At 40.3% G+C, this 23,216-nt stretch overlaps 2 protein-coding genes across 3 annotated transcripts; one reads left to right on the top strand and one right to left on the bottom strand.

Moving 5' to 3' along the window:
• Positions 1-205: 205 nt before the first annotated feature.
• On the top strand, positions 206-9,839 carry LOC117432241 (carbonic anhydrase 6-like). Of its 2 annotated transcripts, XM_034904954.2 has the most exons (10): positions 214-526; positions 1,195-1,377; positions 2,045-2,193; positions 3,297-3,392; positions 6,232-6,298; positions 6,415-6,572; positions 7,127-7,247; positions 7,771-7,854; positions 8,352-8,387; positions 8,890-9,839. In XM_034904954.2, exons 1-10 carry the CDS (start codon positions 436-438, stop codon positions 9,504-9,506), a joined length of 1,602 nt encoding a protein of 533 aa, XP_034760845.2. In that variant the 5' UTR covers positions 214-435; the 3' UTR covers positions 9,507-9,839. The 2 variants fall into 2 exon arrangements, with proteins under 2 accessions (XP_034760846.2, XP_034760845.2); XM_034904955.2 differs by lacking the exon at positions 7,771-7,854 and having other exon boundaries at positions 206-526.
• Positions 9,840-22,356, bottom strand: LOC117432243 (solute carrier family 2, facilitated glucose transporter member 5-like). Its single transcript, XM_059001888.1, has 12 exons — positions 16,598-22,356; positions 16,133-16,231; positions 15,323-15,483; positions 15,002-15,126; positions 13,986-14,138; positions 13,757-13,882; positions 13,288-13,475; positions 12,643-12,753; positions 12,209-12,310; positions 11,004-11,079; positions 10,648-10,775; positions 9,840-10,309 (listed from the first exon to the last, which is right to left on the bottom strand). Exons 1-12 carry the CDS (start codon positions 16,640-16,642, stop codon positions 10,064-10,066), a joined length of 1,560 nt encoding a protein of 519 aa, XP_058857871.1. The 5' UTR covers positions 16,643-22,356; the 3' UTR covers positions 9,840-10,063.
• Between the last annotated feature and the right edge of the window lie 860 nt (positions 22,357-23,216).

Here is a 23,216-nt window from a genome sequence, read left to right as displayed (position 1 = left end):
CTTAGGCTGGGCGTTCGGCTATCCTGCTTTGTGGAATAACTACAGCTCTCTCAGCGTTCATGCAGTATTCTCTGTGGTGCTGGATATAAATGTATTGTTGTTAGGTGCTCTGATTCAATTGTTAAGCCTCTTCACTTTTGTTTGTTTTGTAGCTCAAAGCTAAAGAGGCCTGTGGCCTTGCAGAGAGGCCGACATGCCAAAAGGTAAATGTATTTCTCTTGCATAAAGGTTAGCAGCACTGATAATGAAAGTAAACTCAACCAGCCGTCAGTGTTTCACGTGTAAAATCCATTTGTTCAGCTGAAAGATCGATATTGAAGCAGCAGCTTTTCTGCAATACAATCTGGATTGTCGGAGCACTTTTTCAATACTGTCTCACAGCCTGAACAAGTTTAACTTCATACAAGCTCTTGTTTCTGCTACAGCCAGTACATTATGGGGGATTTTGTTAATTTTGTATATTTTCTACTGGCGGTCCTAAACTTACACACGTGTACCTCTGATGATATACACTGGACCTATAAAGGTAAAATCCCTTTCATTTTTTTTTTATTTTTATTTTTTTACATGTGTTATAAAGTTTTTTTTAGTAATAAGAAAGCCCCAAAATACTAAGTTTCGCAAATTACATTTATCAATCTTCAAATGAATAACTTGCATAAATAGCAAACAATAGTCTGCTGCTTACATTTGTTTTAAAAAAGAGTAAAATTGCTTGTCCATTTGATGTGAAATAATAATTCTAAAGTTCCTTTTGTTAGAATGCTGCCCTGCATGTGTTTCATTACTATATTCAGGACTCTATTGATAAGTCAACACACTTTCTTGTAGAATTTACTGCATGTAATTTACTTTTTTATTGAGCCTACATGCATGCGTGTGATTTAAAACAAAGTTAATAGTAAACATTTGGATATTTTAAATAATAACAAATCTTCTCATATTTTGCAATAGTGTAACTTTTAAGTAATATGGCCTCCCTATAATGGGGTCACTTGACCTTTTTTTCATTGCCCATGTATACAGTAAAAAGTGTGTGCTGTTTGTTTATGTCTCTAGCCTATTTTATATATTACTGTCTATGTGAAGGTCATGACAAATGTAATTGTAGTCAACTTCTCCCTGAAATGAAACATCAAATTAAAAACAACTGGTTACTGTTTGTATGATCTTCTTCCTACCATGGAACGAAAGCGGGGGGCTTGGACGAAGCCCACTGGGGTGAGAAGTTTCCAGACTGTGCCAAAAACCACCAGTCGCCCGTCAACATCGAGAGAAAAAAAGTGAGACACAACATAACCTTGCGGCCTCTGGAGCTGAGTGGATTTGAAGGGCAGCAAGACAGCAAGTTCCTCATGAAAAACACGGGCCATTCCGGTGAGGCGGTACTCTCGAATCACTTTCTAACTAGAGCAGATCAATCGAATACACTAGACAAAGTGACTTAACCCCTGAGTCTGTACTATTAATTAAATCTATAGACACACTTCAAAACAGAGGTCCGCTACCTTTATATGTTGTTAAATTGTACCTACCATTTCATTAATAGAGAGTATTTTTTAACACAGCTTAGTGATTGTGATGAGGCAGCGGTAAATGGTAACAGTGTGCATTTAACTAAATTATTTTCCTGATCCTATCATTTTATGTGTGTATTAAACAACGTAACAATGTAAGTACAGTGTAGCTACAGAGTAGTTAATGTACAGTAGTACCTGTAATAGTGTAACTATTAGTCAAACTCTCCCTAGTGGCTGCATGAAATATTCAAGAACTACCATGTAGAACTAATGTGCTATTTCTATATCCACTAGGGGCAGAGTGTTGCAGGGGGACAGGTTAATAGTTACACTTTGGTGTACCAACTGTACTTGAAGAGAAAACATGTTTGAGAACCATTGTAGGCCCCATAGGGGTGCAATGACTGAAACAGAAAAGGAAATAGAACGAGATTGTAAACAAGAAGAAGACTACATCAGTGGAGAGTAGCTCTTTCAATTCAATACATTTTCCCCTCTCTTTCAATGACCTCTCAATTTGACAGTTCAGATAGACTTGCCTCCCACCATGGCTATTACCAAAGGGCTGCCCAGCAGATACACTGCCACTCAGATGCACCTGCACTGGGGTGGGATGAACCTAGAGGCCAGCGGGTCAGAGCACACCATTGATGGAATGCGGTACATGGCCGAGGTAAAACAGCAAGATGCATGTATGCATATGACATTTCACAGCAGGACTACACTACCAGAATGCATTGGGGTGGGATGCATGTTTGCATATGACATTTCACAGCAGGACTACACTTACCAGAATGCATTGGGGGTGTGAGCTGAAAAGCCTGAACTGTCCTAGAGTACATGGAGTCACATGGCAACCCTAATACAACAGAATCACGTGTGTTGACTGAAATATAAACTCTCTGAATGCGTGATGTTACCGCTTTCAATAGTAAAAGTTTAATAATAAATCATTGACATTTTTTCAATAACACTAAACCTGACCCCTCAATCTCCAGGTTATCTTAGCATGGATTGACTGAATTGACTGCTAGAGAGGGGCAACACAATCCAGTTTGCCACATTTCTTGCTAGTTCTTCCACTGGAGCCCTACCATGCGACAGTATGGATGAAACAAACATGTCTTCTTTATAAGTCTTCTTTTTGCCACTTGGTTACCGTGCTGTGCTTTAGCTTCAGTCAGGGATTCCCAGATCTCCAAGATAGTTGCAATATTACCTTGTCAGAGATACAGCACGTTATAGCTCTGTCTCATCACTGTGTTTCGGAAAGACAGCGAAGTAAATCCTATTAACAGAAGGATGGTGATGCGTTGTTGCTTTCACCTCATTGGATTATTTTTTGGTATGTTTTATTAACTAACCAGTAATATCTTGTCTTTCAACTATACTTATTCAATTAAGTGCACAGCACGATCAATGGGAATAAATAGTTTGTACAAATGTGGAGCCTCAGGGCTGGAGCTGGGCTCTTTCATTTACAGTGGAGACCCAGAGAGGGTCAGATTAAACCGCCACAAAAAAGAATGAAAATGCCATTATTGTAATTGCCTTTGCTTTGTGACTGTCCTTTCTGCAAGTGATTGGTGGTATCTTGGTTTGGAAACACCAGTTAGAAGTTTGCTCAGTTACCCCATGTCTGCTGACGAGGAATCATGATGGAATGCTGTGCATTTAGAATGGCCCTTGTTCTCCCAGCAGAGTCGAGGCCCTTGTGTCAATCTGTTGTTCAACCCTCCCCAGACACCACTGATGTTGTTGTTGTTGTCGTTGCAGCTGCATATCGTTCATTACAACTCCGACAAATATGCCAGTTTTGCTGAAGCCAAAGACAAAGCGGATGGATTGGCAGTACTTGCATTTATCTATGAGGTAAAATCAACATTTCTCTCACACAGAAACTGGCGTTCCTGCATTCCTGGAGACCTGCTGCCGTACATTGGGACACAAAATGCTTCCATTACCATTGCAATCCCATTATAACACCAATGTATTCCTCAGAAGAAACCCCGTAGCAAGCCGTGAGCACACCACAACATTACCAGCAATAGCAACACAATGTCCAGTAGCCCTTTAGCCCAGAACCATTGCATTGTGTTGGAGGATCTGAAGATTCTCAGCAGATACCTCATCCTGCTTCCACCTCTACTTTAGACTAGCTCTGTATTTGAGTCCCTTGATAAAATAGGTTAAGTGCAAAGGTCACTGTTACAAGATACTGCAGCTCAGGTTTGAGGTCAGGCGGAGGTCATCTTGGCTAGATCCCGAGTGCATGGACCATTCCATTCTCACCCTGTATATATATATATATATACAGTATATATTATTATTATTATTATTATTATTATTATTATTATTATTATTATTATTATTATTATTATTATTATTTATTTCTTAGCAGACACCCTTATCCAGGGCGACTTACAATCTTAAGCAAATACATTTCAAGTGTTACAGTACAAGTAATACAAAGAGTAAGATAAATACAATGACTTTGGTTCAAGCAAGTACAAGTGTGACAAAATACCATTCAGTACTACAGCAGATAACAGTGACAGTGATAGTTACATCAAGATATGATTAACTACAAAATACTACAGATTAAACACTTGGCAGATTACAGTACTCTGAAGTACAGGATTAAATTCAGTAAAATAGGGGGCAGATAAGAGCAAATAAAGCGCAATTAAGGAAGGGTGATAGTGTCCCAGGGGAAAAACAGAGGAGTTCTACAGGTGCTGTTTGAAGAGGTGAGTCTTAAGAAGGCACCGGAATGTGGTCAGGGACTGGGCGGTCCTGACATCTGTAGGTAGGTCATTCCACCACTGCGGAGCGAGGGTGGAGAAGGAGCGGGCTCTGGAGGCAGGGGAGCGTAGAGGAGGTAGAGCCAGTCTTCTAGTGCAGGCGGAGCGGAGAGGTCGAGTGGGGGTGTAGGGAGAAATGAGGGTCTGGAGGTAGCTGGGTGCAGTCTGGTCAAGGCATCTGTAGGCTAGTACAAGAGTCTTGAACCGGATGCGAGCGGTGATCGGTAGCCAGTGGAGTGAGTGGAGCAGTGGAGTTGCGTGGGAGAAGCGAGGCAGAGAGAAAACCAGGCGGGCAGTGGAGTTCTGGATGAGCTGGAGCGGACGGGTGGCGGATGCAGGGAGGCCAGCCAGGAGGGAGTTGCAGTGGTCTAGGCGGGAGAGTACCAAGGCCTGGACCAGGAGCTGGGTGGCGTAGTTGGTGAGGAAGGGTCGGATTCTTCGGATGTTGCTCAGGAAGAATCGGCAAGTGCATGCCAGAGTGGAGATGTGCTGGGAATAAGAGAGGCAGGGGTCCAGGGTGACTCCAAGGTTCTTAGCGGAGGAAGAGGGAGAGAATGTGGTAGATTCCAGAGGAACAGAGATAGAGAGATCAGAGAAGGGGGAGGAGGAGGGAAAGAAAAGGAGTATATATATTCCTGTAAAAAACGTAAAGCAGTAAGAGCAGGGCACAGTTTAGATTTTCTCTATTTTCTACCATCAAAGAAAAGCCACAGTGTAACATACTGGTATGTTTATCCAATACACCTCCACTCTCTCTCTCTCCATAGCATTATCAAGCATCGTGGCTCCCTCTAGTGGACTCATCACGCTGCACAAGTTTGCTCAGTGATGGAATGCTTCCTGGAATGGATTTAAAGGAGTGCTAACCAATGCATCAATTTCTTGCCTCTTGGCAGCTTTGTTAAAACAATCGCTGTTTTCTGATACGTTAGTTTACGGTATGCTGCATGTCACATGGTCTGCTTGCAGCCAGACTATTGGACGACACTTGATTACATGATTTATACCAGAAAGCAGGAGCACCTTTTCATCTGCAGTGTTGATTTGCTTTATCTGCATATTGCAAGTATGAAATACAAGCAAGAGAAGAAAGGTGGTATCAGTGATGATGTTTCTGGTGCTTAGAAACCCCATTATAAAGCCTTGCTCAGCACTCCTTTAAGAACGCTTTTGCTTCTCTTCTGTTGATGATTAGTTTGTCATTTCGCGAGGACTCATTTCAGGGAGATCCTGTCCCTGCTGCTGCATAATGTATAACTGCCACGAGGTCTCAGTGAGATAAGCACTGCTCCGGCACGGACAGCTGTATTCAGAAGCTGGATCAATAAGGCTGTGTTCCAGCAGCAGATCTTGTCATTTCTATTATGCAGTCCAATAAGAATGAGGCTTTCTTGACATGTGTGTGAATGGTGTCTTGCACAGGAGCTGCTGTATGTGGTGAATGGGCTTCTTTCACGTGACTCCTATACATGACATCCTTGACATCTGAAATATATCCAAGCTGCATCTCCCTGGTGTTAATAAGCAGTTTCGATCCCAATACTCTAACTGCAATCAGTCCACGATAGTAATCACTCCCTGACATTCCCTTGATTTATACTAACCGGCTGTGACAGGGCTCAGAGATGGGGAGAGTGATCGAGCAATCCAGACTGATATTTCTGTGCAAGCTGCTGATCTATGGATTGAATTGCTTAAAACTTGCCTCATGTAATATGCTTGTGCTAAACTGCATGCTCTGTCATGTGTCCTGTGAAAATGCTGCACTGTGCCTTCATGTTACAGGTATCAGCTGCCCTCTGTGGCTCCTGCACACATGCTTTGGAGCCTCAAGCTGCCACCAGCAACACAGTGTCTTCAATTATAACCACTCTGAATATCTGCTTTTTCTGTGACCCATTTTATAGGACGGCCACTTTGAGAACACGTACTACAGTGATTTTATATCAAATCTAGAAAAAATACAATTCACAGGTAACATATAATACAGAATAATAACAATATAATAGATATATACATATATACATACATATATACATATATATAAATTGTCATGCCTGTTTCAATGTATTGGTTATTTGTCTTGACAGATCAGTCAACTTACATCTCATCACTAAATGTGCGTGCCATGCTTCCTGAGAATCTGTCCAATTTCTTCAGATATCAGGGTTCTCTGACCACACCGCCGTGCTATGAGAGCATCATCTGGACGGTCTACGATACCCCGATAACACTGTCCCTCAATCAGGTATGCTTCATCTCTCAAGATCACGTCCAACCTCTCGGTACAGCTGGTACATCAGAGTGTACTTGGAGGTTAGACACGATTCTGAGAGCGCTATTAATGTACTTAGAGATTAGACACGATTCTGAGAGCTCTATTAATGTACTTGGAGGTTAGACATGATTCGGAGAGCTCTATTAATGTACTTGGAGGTTAGACATGATTCTGAGAGCTCTATTAATGTACTTGAAGGTTAGACACGATTCTGAGAGCTCTATTAATGTAATTGAAGGTTAGACATGATTCTGAGAGCTCTAGTAATGTAATTGAAGGTTAGACATGATTCTGAGAGCTCTATTAAGGCCACAGGGGTGCTTTACTTGGCATGGGAATGAAATATCAGAGTTAGCCATGGTAGTCTTCCTGTGGTTTAGATTCACTTTGTATCACATAACATCAAGTTTAGACTGTCTTTAAGTCTGTTTATCTGTCACAGTTACGTTTGCAAACGAAAAACAAGCATACTGTATATCAACAAAAGGAATTCATTATGCACCATCTCAAACTTTTGTTTAAAGATTAGAATAATGGAAAACGCCTTAATGGACCACAGGAACAAAACCTTGAGGAATGATTACAGGCATGTCCAGCCTCTCAACGACAGAGTGATTGAAGCCTCTTTCCTGCCCAGGTTTGGAGGTAAGAACAACAAGCAAAGCCACGTTTCTTTGAAAAGACAAATGCCTTACAGTAATATAACAGCGTCATACCCAAAACACTTTGGAAATATTTCTTAAACCATGGTTAAGCACCTACAAATTGAGGGTGAATCTTGGTTTTTTAGTGACCGTATCTTTCAGTTTCCTTTTAAGAGGGAATCAAAAATTCTATTATTTTCTGGAGAATTATACAGGAAACATGAATATTCTTAGAAACCTATCTTAAAGACATTCTTGTGCAATTCGAGCTTGTCATTCCAGTTGTCAGTTTTAAAATGTGTCGCCTTCTGCTGCACTCTAGTGGTATTTTAATGTATTGCAAGCTTTCTCAAGACATTACAATAAATACAATGATATACTACTGCCGTTATCAACATTGTGTATTCATAGTCATTTAAGTTAAGATGCACAATTTATTTTTTCTAAAAATAAGTACTACAAGTTGAATATATGAAGACAGAAAACAGAAGCCCTAATTTTGTTTTCTTTATCTTAAAAATTAGCATTGTGCCGCCATGAAGACATCGAAACCAAACTAGCAAAGATAGAGCAAATGATACATGACCTTGGGAAGCAGATACGGCGAGGTATTATCATAATTACGACTCCTTCATCTCCAACACATCCAGCTGTCAAATACAGCTGGAATTGTATTTGCAATGAAAGGGTGAATCCCGCAGCCAAAAGGTAAAAAAGATAGGGAAAGAGAATAAACACTGACTCAGGAACCAATGCATGTCGGGTACAGTTAAATAGCAAAACAACATGACATTTAATCTAGCCTGGGTCATGGTGCGCTAAATACTTTGAAGTGCACATTTCTTACGGAGTAGTTGTACGTTTTTTGTAATGCTGTCAGACCTGTGTATAATAGGATAATAACCCCCCAGGTTTATGTTAAATCACATGTCTGGCAAATGTACAAAGCATGAGCAGCACTCCCCAGCAATAAACAGGCATGCACTTTACCGGCACAAACATGCTTCGTTTTTCAGGCCTCTTGCTGTGTTTAGCCCTCTAAAGAGCGTGCGCTATTGTCCTGCACATTGGGAGCTGCATCCTTGTCTTCTTTTCTGTCTTGCAGGCTCAGTCCGACACAGCAGGCTCCAGGATCACACAGGTGCTTTTCATCACAATGGACCCGATTGATCTTATCTTTCATCCTTACAGCAAAATTCAATTTTCAAGTCAAATAAAACTGCTGGTGTGGCAAAACTAGTAACAGACACCACCGAAGGTCCATTTAGGAACCCCAAAATAATGGAGTGGTCTGTTGTTTATCTTGTAACATTTAGTTTCCTATTTACAAAAAATAATAATTGGGACCAAGGGGGTGTTTGTAAAATAGGTTTATTCAGAGAGTCACATTATTGCCACAAAGTAGTCGATTGGATATTCCTAACCAAGAAACCACTGGAAATAATTGCAGTACAGCCCCTTTAATTTAATAGAATTCTAGAATATAATCGGGTGGGGGGTGGGGGGGCATGAGTATCAGTCATTAAATGAAAGATGTGCAATCCCAATAATTCTTGGGGTTGGAACAGCACAACCATCTTGAAAGCTGCAATCCTGGAATTAACTCATTTTTTTTAATATTCTTCTTTTATTTTCTTCTTCAGAGCAGACATACATTGCCCCCCTTGCATTCCATTTCACAGAGAAGAGTTTCATGAGCTACGCACAGGTGCACCTGGTGCACAGCATGGAGCTCCGCTCGTTCACGGCCTGCATGCATGTCAAGGCCGGGACCACTGGGGTCCACACCATCCTCTCCTACTCCGGCTTCCAGAACGACAACGAGCTGGTGATCAGCACGGGGGCCGAAGTGGGGCTCTGGATAGGAGGCCACTTTGTGAACTTCCCTCTGAACCACAGATCCCAGGAAGTGCTGCACTATTGCATCACGTGGGCCTCCCACTCCGGAGGAGCCGAGCTGTGGGTCAATGGGGTGGTGGGAGAGGAGAAGCATGTTAGAAGTGGCTACGTCCTTCAGTCTGGAGGGACCTTCATACTCGGTAAAGACCAGGACGGGATTTTGGGGATCTCTGAATCCGATTCTTTCGTTGGTCACATGAGTGATGTGAATATCTGGGACTACATCCTGAGCTCATCAGAAATCAGAGAGCTCATGAAATGCAGCAACGTACGCAGTAAAGGGAATGTGGTGGGCTGGGGAATTCACAGAGTGGATCTCTTCGGAGGGGTAAGGCTGGAAAGAGACACTAGGTGTGGTTGATATAAGTTTAAAGTTGAAACTCAAACTTTCTCTACTGTGAGTCTACTTATCCTAATGTTTTGGCTGATTTCTAGAAATGCACATAAATGCATTGAGGAGTGTTTTGTATCCCAGGAGCCCGTGCTGTACTGCAATAATGTTTGTTTTATCTAATCTATATTTGCGTCAATACGAAAGTATATGGATATGATTTTTACATTTCAAATAATTCCGAATTGAATATTGTCAGTGACGACTCTTGTAGAAAATTGTTTGTGTCGCTCAGTATTTGGAAATCAAAAAATGTAAATGAAACTTTTCATTAAGAATTTCAATAAAGATTCTGTGTCTGTTGTTTTTAGTCTCCAAATCTTTTGTATTTTTTTGGTAGTAGCACATGGGAGCCCTGGCCTGGGTGTTCTAAATGTTAATCTATCCTCTAAACACGAAGACACATGGAAAAACAAAGAAGTTCAGTCTTGTTGTATCTAGTTGTTTTTTTTTTTATTCTGGTGTATCAAACTCAACCATGAAATCATGCAGAGCCTGAAAGACTGACCCAAACCGCTGGTCTCGCACTAGAGTCTGCGGGCCATGTCCACGGCCCCCTCCTTTGTGTCCGTCTTGCTGTTCATTGGTTTCAGGTCATTAACAGTGGAGCTCCCGGACCCAACAGCCATTTCAGTTTTGTTCCTCTTGGCAAGCAATTGGCTGACTTCCAGGAAGGTTTTGTTTTTGGTTTCCGGAACAACGATAAAGATGTAGCCCAACGTTGCCAAGCAGATGACACCGAAGATGATAAAACTGAAGGTGCCGAGCCCCTTCTGAAACGACAGATAGACACGCCTCGTAAATCTGCTGGATAATCGTGGTACAGCCAAGTGCTTTAATGCGTTGAAGTGAATTATGCAGATCTGTAGTAATAACACATCAGCATTTAAGAAACAAAAGACATGAAAAACCTTATTTGCCCTCAAAGGTTTTTCTACACTGAATGTAAGGGGTAGATTTGATCAACCTATGCCCAGCTGGGGTTTTCTCCCCAGAGTTTTCCAGCCCTGCGGTATCACCTTGGGATTGCATTATTCACCTGTACTGGTACGCATCCCTTGCCCTTGCCTGCAGAAAGAAGCACATGCCTTCCAGTAGACATGCTAGTTACCTCCATGAAGGGGAAGACCAGGCCCACAGTGAAGTTAGAGAGCCAGTGCACTGAGCCAGCCACCATGAACGCAGCTGGTCTGGAAGACTGGCGGAACATCTCAGTGGTCACCACATATGGGATTGGACCTTACGGAAAGAAACATTGATGAAGCTACTGGAAGCTGTGTGCCTACAGTGAAATATGGACTGTGCAATGTCCACAACACTTACATAATAAGATTACCCAAAAAATACATAAATCATGAGTCACTGACATCTTCTTTACAACTTTAGTATTGACACAATGAAGCAGACATCCACCCACATTGCCATTTACTTCATTCTCCTAAAAGAAGATATAATATAGTTACTTACTGGGTCCTATTGCATGTCCGATAATATAAACAATTACACAAGCAATGCTCAGGTAAGGCATCCACTCAGCATCACCCTGCAAATAAAATAGTACAACAGTTTTAATACAGCACATACTTGAAAACCTCTCCCTAACCCACGGCAAACGCCACTTCAGTTAACATGCCTGGATTGGAAGCCACAGCACCGTTCTGGATGTCCAGAGCGATTTTAAACTGCAAGGAGCAGATTATCAGCCAGGCATTTTGCAACCTGTTAACTATTACACTTCCCAAGGATACTGCACTCAAGCCTCTCTGTAACAATCTTCTGGAAGCAGAAGCATGCTGTGCATAATAACAAAGAGCTTGTAATATGGATTTTAATATGCTTTGGTGTAGAGACAGTAATGAAGTTTTTTATTATTTAAATCAGAAGAATGGAAAACACTCATGACAGGATGCCAGTTTATAAATGTTTCCCTCGCTAAGCAGGCCGATGTCATGAAGTACAGATTTCATCTGCTGTACAGAATGAAACGCTTCAGTATTTAACAGGGCTGAATAATTCAGCGGCTGCAGACAAAGCTTTTAGTTTTGTTGTCCTTTTATACGAGTACTGAAAGTTTGCACAGGTTGGCTCAATGGTACAGAGCACTCATAAAAATGCACAGCACAGCTGCCCTTAGTCACAAACCAGTGGTTTTTAAAACATCAGGTATTTCTAAGGGTCTGCAAGGAAGAAGGTACCGGTAGAGATATTTTATAGAGGCCGACTTGTCTTAGATATGCTTTCAGAGTTTAGCTGCAGTAACATTTTTAAGAGGGGATATAAAGTGTGTGTAGATTTATTAAGCACCAGTACTCAGTTTTGCTGTTGGCTCGATTCACTGTACTACCATTATGGCTTCCGGTAGACTTTTGCAATATCATTTCAGAATTTGTTTGATGCTAAATAAAATATCTAAATTATGTTCATATAGTTTTTAAATGATGTCTCAATCCTAACATTCTAGGTGATGCAAAAGTTGCATATATGTATGCTGCTTAAATAAGGCCCGTTTGACTCTCTATACAAGTGTATGTGAGTTTTTACAAGTGTATGTGAGACCATTTTTAATGATTCCATCCCATTGCTGTTTTAATGTTTATAATAAACCCCGTATTCATGCTTATCATTTGGAAGTTTGACACTCTGCATTCCATTCCGGGAAATGTTTTCTGCACCTGGAGCGTGAGAGCGATAGTCAGGACCACACAGGCAGCGCCACAAATCCCAAAGCCAATCAGGAGGAGCAGCTTCCTTCCTGACGCTTCCACAATGAAGACCTGGGGGACAGGAACACAAGGTTCATGAAAGTGCTCCTACCCTTTCCTTGCCTTTATCGACTACAATTAGGTTTGATCCTGGCAATCCGGAGTCATCTTTGACCTGGACCTCAAGTAATCACATTGCTTTACAATAATGGTACAATGCAACAGTCATCAACGTGCAGTACTGTCCACGTTTCTGGTCAATGGACAACCCACTTGACATCATGCGGGGAAAAAGCCCATACAGGTATTTCATTATGTGATTTCAATGCATGCTAGGTTTTACTGCTATTTACTGCCAAAGCGCTGTGACAATGCCATTGAGATTCAATAAATATACAACTTACAGCTGCTATAGTCATGAATACATTTACTGAACCTGTTCCCACAGTGACATATTGGACATCACTCTCCTTCACACCAGCGGATCCGTAAATGCTATCAGCATAGTAATAGATCTGGAAAAATAAACTCTGGGTTAGATGAAATCGCCAATGCTTAAACTAGCAGGATCTGTATCACTGTACGACAGACGGTCTAGTAGTTAATGTTCATTAAACAAAATGTGTAATCATAAAAGGACCACACATTCTCATTCCACATGTTAACTTGATATCGTTGTTGTAATTCAAATATACATAGGCCAACTGGACTTTGAGACGCGGTTTCATTCTTGGAGAGCCCTACACAGCATCCAAAAGTACTTTGAAATAACAAACCTGGATGAGGATTTCTGTTGCTAGCGTTTACTGTAAATACTAACTAATATTCTCTATATTTTTGTCATACATTCAGGCACACATTGAAAGGTTAGCGGTAGTAGATGACGCAGTGTATTGGCCCACAATAAGCAGACAGTCGCAACAAAGTCACAGCAAGTTTCCATGGAGAGGAGAAGGGTGTGGTTTAAACTGGAAACCTTAAAAGACACACCTTAACAAAAGATGTTCATTGAAATGTAAGAGAAATAGTGGGTCTGGTTCTCTACCTACAGCATTGACCCCAGACAGCTGCTGTCCCATGTTCATCACAGTGATTGAAATGAGCTGCCAGCGCAGGGACGGGAAGGAGCAGAGGTTCAGAACTGACAGGCACCCTTCAGCCTTCTCTGACTGCTCCTCCAGACGCATCTCCTCCATTTCACTGTCCACGTCCTCCCAGCCTCTCAGTCTCTGTAAGGCTGAAGAGCAATGGAGAGGAACACCCATTACCAGGCAGTATCCTCTCTGTTCTGAACATGAGGTCGCTGGTCTAAATATAGGAGATTCTGAAAGGTGTTGTTTGTTATAATGAGAAACCTGGTTAATGGCCATAGGTGTCATCTTAGACATCATAAAAGTTAATGAATACCTCTTAACCACCTGAAGGCAAATAAAATGTGCCAAACTCCATTTGTATTCATACTTTAGAAGCCTATAGAAATAACAGTTGAAGGATTTAAAAACTGGTTTTGTAGTTTACCTTTTCTTGCCTTTTCCTCATCGCCTTTCTGGATCAGCATGTATCTTGGACTCTCAGGGAAGAAGGGCAAGAAAACGAGTTCTATAACCGCAGGAATGCCAGTGAGAGCGAGCATTAGAGTCCAGCCTGTCGGACAGACAAACACAGCAGTCACCACAGACTGTGCAGGGCGGAGAACATCAAGAGCTATCAGTAGACCTGATTGTAAGTTACTGTATGCACAGCTCACCTCTGGTGTTGCCCAACATGCTCCTAATCCCAAATATCTGAGCCACCAGGATGCCGATGGTAATGAAGAGCTGGGGCACAATGCCGATGGCGCCCCGCAGGTTCTTTGGGGAGATCTCACCCAGGTACATGGGAACCACATTGGAGGACAGGCCTACAGCATATGGAGGAATATTTGGGGTTGAGCAGTTTGCTTATCGGTATGAAACTATGTTCTTGTTAAATGCATCGAGTTCAAACCGCTGCTGCTCCTCTCTTCCAAGGCTATTCATGGGTCTGGCCCTGTCTGTTTATGAGAGTTACATATCCTCTAGAAACCGGCCCGTGCTTTGAGATTGCCACACGATGGTCTCTGAGTAATTACAAGAACTCGGTTATAAACCTGTGGCTCAAGGGCTTTTAGTGTTTGAGCTCCTTCACATTGAAACTCGCTTCCACATCGTATCCGGAATGCCGAGTCTGTCAGTATTTTTATATCTAAAATATATGTCTTCGATTTGGCCTTTCACTAGCAAGCAGTTTGGAGCTCTTTTGTCTCACTTAGCTAACACCATCTCTCTTGCACTATTGATCAGATGCAATACAGATCACTGAAGCTCAATGAAGGTCCCCCTGCATTGTTTTATTCTGCACCCCCAGTCTAGTGTATATAAAAACCTGCCCCTTGCTTTCTCAAACTCACCGAGTGAAGTTCTGGCCTCTAATTGCGTATGACAAGCAGCAGAATTTTTTTACAGTTCTCTGTTTTATTATTATTATTATTATTATTATTTATTTCTTAGCAGACGCCCTTATCCAGGGCGACTTACAATTGTTACAAGATATCACATTATTTTTACATACAATTACCCATTTTACAGTTGTTTTTTTTACTGGAGCAATCTAGGTAAAGTACCTTGCTCAAGGGTACAACAGCAGTGTCCCCCACTGGGGATTGAACCCACAACCCTCTGGTCAAGAGTCCAGAGCCCTAACCACTACTCCACACTGCTGCTTTATATTCCTGCCTTGTCTCACCTGCACAGATTCCTACGAGAAAGCGTGCGACAATAATGATTTCGTAAGACTTTGCTGCCTCGCTCGCTCCCATCAGAACAGCAGGAACGATTGAAAAGATGTTATTAAACAGCAAGGTGCCCTTCCTGCACAAAAAGAGAAAGAAAGCACACTTCCAGTTCAGCTATAGAAAGAGCTTTCCCAGCACAATACAGGGTTAGAGCACTATAATCAGCTGTTTCCACCAATCTGATGTGGTGTGGCTGATAGGCGTTTCATAACAGAGAACTAGAGCCTGCCTTTGTTTTCTAGCTATAAAATCAGAGGCCTGTCTATTCTTACCTTCCTAATTTATTGACCAGCGGAGCTACCATTAGTGATCCGAAGAATCCCCCTAATGGAAACATGGACACAGACAGAGACCACAGCAAGGTCAGGTAGCTGTCTTCAATGGGGTTTCCATAGCGTTCATAGTATGTCTGGTTGTAAAACTCCTGCATAACCTGCAAGGGATATGAAAAAAACCCCATTAAGTTCAATTATTATTCCATTATGCACCATGAAGAAATTGGATTCGGAAGCCTTGGCAGTAAATTAGGCAGTGTTCTTCCGTAAGCTCTATTCACACCACTGCTGTGTAAAGAGTGAAGAAATATTTGGTGTAAATAAAATTGTATTATTATAATTTACTATTTACACCCGTTGACATACCCCCAATATTTATTTTAATTGCATTATCCCAATTGTAGTCCCAACCCTAGCCTTAACCTCATTAAACTAGAAACTCTAACCCTAGCCTAATCATTATTAAGAGCTACATAACCTTTATACAGTCCACAAATGAATTTCATTTGCACAGCAGTGGTGTAAATAGCTTTTTCAATGGCCCATAATTACGCATATTTTATCACATAAATCTAAAGTGTGTGTCACATCAATACAATATTTTACCAGATCAAGAGAAACAAACAGATTTTCTTAGATTTACAGCAAAAGTATCTCAGCTCAAGCCCTTTGATGAAGGTGTGTTCACACAGAATGGAATTTGCATTTAAATTGTGTTTTCAATCCACACAGCTATGTTGCAAACGTATAACTTGAGTCATTTGGTTTGCAGACATGAATAACCTTGTTGAACAAAATGCATTTTACCGGAGCTGGCGAGTTGACAACAGCAACATTGTATCCATACTGGAAGGAAGATCCAAACGTGGAAATCAGAACGGCCAACGCAAGGACAAGAGTCAGCTTCTACAGAAAGGAAACACATGGTGTACCAACAGGTAGTCAATGAGGTGTCTGTATTCAATACAATATTACCAGTAATACAGCAACAAGTCTCCTGTTCAGTGCATTAAATACAATCAAACTTCAGAAATAAACCTTTCATCATAGCTAGAAACCAATCTATAACATAGGGTTCATTATATAATCTAATACACACACACACACACATATATATATATATATATTCAGAAGTGCTTCCAATGGCAAAGTGGCACAGGCAATATGAAATAGTGTTTACTTATCACATCTCAAATCGTTTTCACAACATTATGTGAACGTCATGTACAGTAACTTGTTAATCTTGCATTATGATAAATGAAGTTGACTCACCCCTTTCCTTTCGCCTGCTTTGTCCGAGATGTCTATTTCTTCCATGTTAGATGTCTGTATTTGCAGATGCAATCTGCCTGGACTCCACTAAAGTCAAAGGCTTACCTTGCGCACTTTGAACACTTAATCAGCACTGAAAGAATATTTCATGCTTCTTTGTCTGTTGTTCAATGATATGACATCAATGATAACTTAGATAATTATTTACTAGATAAACACAATTACAATCCCTTGAGAAAGATTTCATATTTATCAAACCTTGTTTTCTTAATTAATAATGCAATAATGCTTTGAAGAATTGTATGATGTAACCCCTCTTTTCTAGTTATTTTCTTCTACAGTATAAACCTGCTATGCTTACTCATAGCAAAAAAATAAAAATGCAGTATCACAAGGCCATCGGTCTTCCTATACTGATAACTATATATATATATCAATTCTGGGCATAGTCATTTGGTAATAACATATTGGCTTTGTAATTTGCAGATAAGATTATCCATTAGTAACAACATTCTGCATTGATCTCTGAATATAGAGCAGCCTTGATTGCCCACAATGCAATTATTACAGCTCTCTTCTTCCTGGCTTCAGAGTTATTAGAAGGTTTTATGTAATGTTCGTCATACCAGCACAGTGGGTGTTATTACACAAATATTGACTGGAGTTGAGGCTTACAGTGGAAATCTGTAGCCCCGAGGGCTGGAAAAGTGACAGACTGAGCAGCGATGTTTAATGCTACTCTTGTTCACTGGAGGTTACTTATTTATCCCCAGGGGCTGAGTTTTCCACTCCAAGGTGAAAACTGCAATCACTATCTATTTATTATTATTTGTTTATTTAGCAGACGTCTTTATCCAAGGCGACTTACAGAGACTAGGGTGTGTAAACTATGCATCAGCTGCAAAGTCACTTACAATTACGTTTCACCCGAAAGACGGAGCACAAGGAGGTTATGTGACTTGCTCACGGTCCCACAATGAGTCAGGGGCTGAGGTGGGATTTGAACCGGGGACCTCCTGGTTACAAGCCCCTTTCTTTAACCACTGGACCACACAGCCTCCTTAAACAAATCAAGAACATTGAGGTGCTGCTGGGATATGAACCCAGGATCTCCTGTTTACCAGGAGACTCGCTAATGAATCTGTTATGAATCTTATTATTAAAACGTATTCATTTTGACAAATCGGAGATGCTCTGGCTGGTCTGCCATTCAAATAGGCGGTCCTTTTAATCCTAGCAGAGTTTGAGATCATTTTAATCATCCTGCTGCCAGAAATGATAGTAGGAGCATGCATTAGTGACAGCTCTAGGGCAAATTACACTATCAACAAGATCTGTGTTTTATCAACTACAGGGGAAAGCAGCATTTCGTTCTGAAATTGACCAAGGTTGTGGGACACTGTAGCTTTAAGTAAATGTAAGCGCAAGCTTCATATCCAGGCTGCTGGAGTTTATTTTAGGATGAAGTGATTAAATCGATATGGTTATGCAAATGAAATTCCCTGCCAGCACAATGGATGTACAGCTGACAAATGTCAGCGCAGAACAAGTGCTAGCTTTTGAGCAGTAACTTTATTTGCCCAGTCGATAAATACTTATCAAATATTCGTGTAACAACAGAGTTTAGAATCCAAACAGTGAGTGAAACACAAACTCCACAAGTGAAAAGAATGCACTAAACTGGAGTGATATTTGATTTTTTTTTTTAACTAAAATGTGAGCGATACATATTTTAACATTTTACTCAAATAGTAACTATGCACAAAATTCCAAAATGCAATACGAAAAAAAAAGTGTTATTAAATATGCATGTACAAAATACCTTTAAAATATTAAGAAAACAACAATTTAACTATAAGACTACATTTCCTATTAAAGAGAAACGTGAGTATCTAGGATCTATTGAGCCAAGGACTCTTCCGATACCCAGTAACATCACTTTTTTTTTTTTTTTCAGAAAATGTAAACAGCATGGTGTCCTTGAGATGTCCATTTGATTTTCTGGGCTCTCCTGGAATGAGATAAATATGTTAATACACTGTATTTGTCTTTCAGCACCAGCATAGCTGCTGCTAGATGTATCATACAGCAGTGTGATTGCATGGTGCTGTGAAACCGACTGCAACAGCAGCTAATTCAATGTTTTGTTAGGCTGAATGCTGCAAGAAGACCTTGACGTGTGTGTACAGTAAGGGTTACATTGAGGGTCCACAGAGAAAGCCATTAAACCATGGCATCACACAAATCATATCCAAATGATCAGAAGAATATCATTATTGCTTTTATGTGTTTGATACATCCCACTAAATTGAACATATATATATATATATTCAATTGATCTAAAGAATGTCTGATCTCAACAATCTCGCCAATGAGAACATCCTATTATTTTATTGCAGACCAACGCCATGAAAACCAACCCTCTTGACTGCGCATGTGATTCTCTGAAGTGCATTTTTGTCTGTAAACTGAAAATGCAAAGCAGACTCCTGTTTAGTGATTTAAAAGATAAAGTATTTAGATCCACTCTGCCTGGAGGCACTGTCCCTCCTCTTCCACAGCTAGCACTAAACTCACAATTAAAACAGACATTTCTATTGACTCCCGCTGAATTCCCCCTTGCTGTGCGAGTGCTGCTGCGTCAAATTCAAATCAGTATCGTCAGTGTCACTTCCACGTTGCAACTCTCTCTCTCTCTCTCTTTCTGTGTAAATCTCTACAGAAACGTCACAAAGGCAGGCATGTTTTATTTTTATTTTTTTTATCAGGACCTCACATTATCTGATGGCATTGTTGACCCAAGTGCAATAATGCAATAAGCAATTATACTTCAAGCTGTTAAGAGTTTTTTTTTTTTTGTTTTCCTTTAGTGGTTGAAATCTACGGCTAGACCAAGAATGGTGTTCAGTATTTCCATTGTGATCACTGCTCTTCACTATAAACTGATGCAGAGTCCAGGAAGCTCATCATCTATATGGATCAATCAGGTTTCTGCCAGGCTGCAAACACCTTGCTGAGTCTTCACCTGTCAGTCAATCACAGACAAAAACAACATTACATTATATCTAACATGATAATATGTGCCTTACATATCGGATTATGAATGTAAAAACAAATCTTACATTGTAAAAGTATGCCAAAAAAGAGATATGCTGCTTTAAATCACCAATTATTAAACATGTACAATGCAGGGAAGCAAATAAGACTCCCATTGCATAGCAGCGTGATCCATTCCTGGTTTTCCTAGGAGTTTACTAACACACACCAGAGCACATATTAAAACCTGGAATGGGTGGAACGGCTATGCAATAGGAGTCTTATTTCCATCCCTGCAACACAGGTACTGAAGTATAATTAAGAAAATCAGGTTTGAATCAAAGTAGGGTGTATTCATTTTCAAAACATTCAAGTGTCGTGAGTATTGCTGCTTTTAGAAAACGGGAGCAATGCATTTAAAATCCAAACCAAGTTAAAAAGATACCCTTCCCTCTCTCTCTGCCTTTTGGCATTAAAACATTACAATTATAAAAACCTGGCTCGCTTCAAAGAGGAGTGAATATACCCAGAGCCGCTTTCAAAAGATAGTTTGTTTAATCTTTAATTAGCTCCTGAGATATAGGTCTTTCAAAACAGAATTAGCACAGATCCTCAAAAAAAGAGCACCCTTCTCTCCTGCTGTTTCTACTAGTATATAGAAATGTCCTCTTTTCTCAGCTTTACATCATTGTAAAAACTGCATTGCATTGAACATGCATGCATGAAACATGATAATCAGTACATGTGTGTATGTATGAATGAATGAATGAATAAACTATCTCCAAAATATATTTATTCCGAGTGCTAAACACCCTTTCTTGTATTGAAGATCCCATGTATTTTGTAGTCTGGAATATGCAGATACTGCAGACAATACAAAGGTTCTGCTGCTTCCTAGCTGCTAAGCACTTCATGTGTTGTGGTTAAATAAAACGTGTTCCAGGATGCAGTAGTTTTTCAATAGTGTTTTATTTAAAATATATTTGCAAACCCTGAATTAGAGGAAAAAAAACAACTGTAAATCTCTGCACAATAAAAGAGGAACCATAACAAAAATTCATTTTTAAAAACGTAACACTTATTCGTAAACTGCTTTTGTGGTGGTACCGGAGTCTTCACAAACGAACCTTGTCTTTATTCCAATGTAAAACAAGCTGCCTGGGCCGGCTGCAACGGCCTCCTGTACAAAGAGTGGGGGTCATAGAAAGAAAGCATTTTTTAAAAGGGAAGCCCTAGCATTTGCCCAGCTGTTGAAATAACGACATCAGTTTTCTGAAGCACAGCTGGCTTGACCAGATAATTATCACAGGGCCTTTGCTCTGTTGGGGAAAGTCTGTCGTTCTCTTGCAACGATTGTGCGCCATCTTGTGGGCCTCCTGGTGAATAAAAAGGGAAACGGCAACTCGAAAAACAAGAAATGTATTTCTAGAAGAGGATCTGGAATCGGAGAGAAAAAAAAGAAAGAAACTCACACACACTCTGGAGTCAACAGCAGAAAGGTTTTCAGAAATAAATAAATAACCTCATTCAATCCTAGCAATAATTGAAAAGGGAAATACTATAGATTCTAGACACAACCCCAATCTACACACAGTTATTCAGTAAAGTTCACTTTCTCTGTCAATTCTGAAGTAAGGTTTGCTGTTTAGCTAAAAACTTGGAAGCAACACTGATCAAAGAATCCAGTTTTCACTGAAGTATAACAACATTTCAAGATAACTGAACAGTGACCCCCTCCCGGCACGACAAACTCAAAAACATTATATCTGCACCAACCTGAAACACACACTTGTACTTCTACCCAGCCAGTGCTGTAGATTCTCAATAACATCACTGATGAACATTTTTAATTAAGACCTTTATTGATTACTCCTTCTTCTCCCAGACTGCCCCTTTAAAATCAAAAATCTATTTGTCATTCAGTAAGCAAACCACTTGATAGATGGGAGGATATAAACCACTGGGATTGAACTGTACTAGGATGCCACCGTGAGTCGTTGACTAGATTTGAACTGGCTGCCCCTGGGAAACAGAAGACATACAGACTAGCTAATTGTGAAAAAGACACTACTGCCACATACCTTACAGAACAGACAGCCTAGTGAGGATGCACTGTACAGACCTCCAAAGAGGCACGCCTGCTTATCAAATGTCATTGTTGCATTTATAATGCAAAGAAACATGCTGCATTTCAGCAAAAGCTGATAGCCCTGCCTAACTGTAGCATGGAATACATTTCGTGTTTTTGGTGTAAATGCTATGTTAATGTGTTTTGCTCGTTTGATTTTTACAATGTTTGAATTTAGCAAAAAAAAAAACAAAAAACCACAGCAACATAACCTTGCACTCTCCTGCAGTCTTTGCCGATTCCCTCATTCAACAAAAAGTCACATGACACTATACTGCAGAGCAGGCGGAGACTGAAAAGAGCTTTACGGAAAGTCCGAAAACACTCTGAGCAATTAGATTTATGATTTACATTCAAATGCAAATTGAAGTGTTTTACCCTTTAACTTGTGCTGTGAAAATGCTGCCAAAATCCAGAAGGAGCCACCAGATTATGCCTTTCTAATGCACTGCAAGTTTTTCTCAACTAAGTGACTTACAGGATGAAATGCAGTTTAAATAACTGGGTTATTTTCATTACAACCTGCTCTAACGTAAGTCACGGGGAAGATTACTGTACACGGGGGACTTGTGCACCGTCATCACTTTTCCAGAGGAGAATATGAAGGGCACACAAGCTTACTGCCATCACTCTACAGAATTAAAACCACTTCTCCCCCTCATCTGCAGATTAAGCAACTATACTCCCTTGGCTGTCCTTTGTGTCATTAAATTAGTTTAAATGGTACAAAGGTAAATCAATTCAGCAATTTTGTACTTTATTATTTTGTTTTTTGATAGACCCGTAGAGGTCAAAAGACATTTAACATATAAAACACAATAAACAGACAGACCTTTGATTGCAGCCTCTTCCTTTCAAAACTGTACCATTAACACCCATAGGGCTAATTAATGGTTAGAATCTTCCAAGGAATTAATGGAAGCTAGCGTTCCTCCTGACAATGAATTATACCTCGATCTGTTCTACAAAAAAAAATAACAATCTGGCAAAAAAGGAACTACTTTCATGTAAATAATAATAATAATAACAATACTACAAGCAACAAAGGGAAAGTTAATCCTATGCATCCCCTTTTTTGTAAATCCTGTTTAGAACCAGATTCAATAAAGAACAATGCTCTGTAAAACGTTCTCAGTTCCACCACCAGAGGGAGCCCTGTCCCACCAAACCAAGAGGAAACTTCTATAATTCAGAAGGCAGTTATCTGCACTAAATACCAGAATACATTGCTCTCTGTCAATGTGATCCATCAAGAAGCCTGCTGAATTAACAAGGTGCCCGGGTCATTTTAGCAAAAAAAAAAAACCCAGCAAAGCACAGGGAGTTATTTGGAATACAAACTATTTGTATTACATTCAAAGGGCATAAAAAGGGCTCTGTGTGAGTCATTCTTTTGAGAGGGGATTTCAGAAAATACCAGCTAGCTTAAATCTGTGATTCTTGAAACTGTGGAAG

The sequence above is a fragment of the Acipenser ruthenus genome, chromosome 27 (genome assembly GCF_902713425.1).
Source record: "Acipenser ruthenus chromosome 27, fAciRut3.2 maternal haplotype, whole genome shotgun sequence".
Lineage (NCBI taxonomy): Eukaryota > Metazoa > Chordata > Actinopteri > Acipenseriformes > Acipenseridae > Acipenser > Acipenser ruthenus.
Note: the sequence above shows the minus strand (reverse complement) of the source record. Positions and strands in the feature narration are given on the sequence as shown.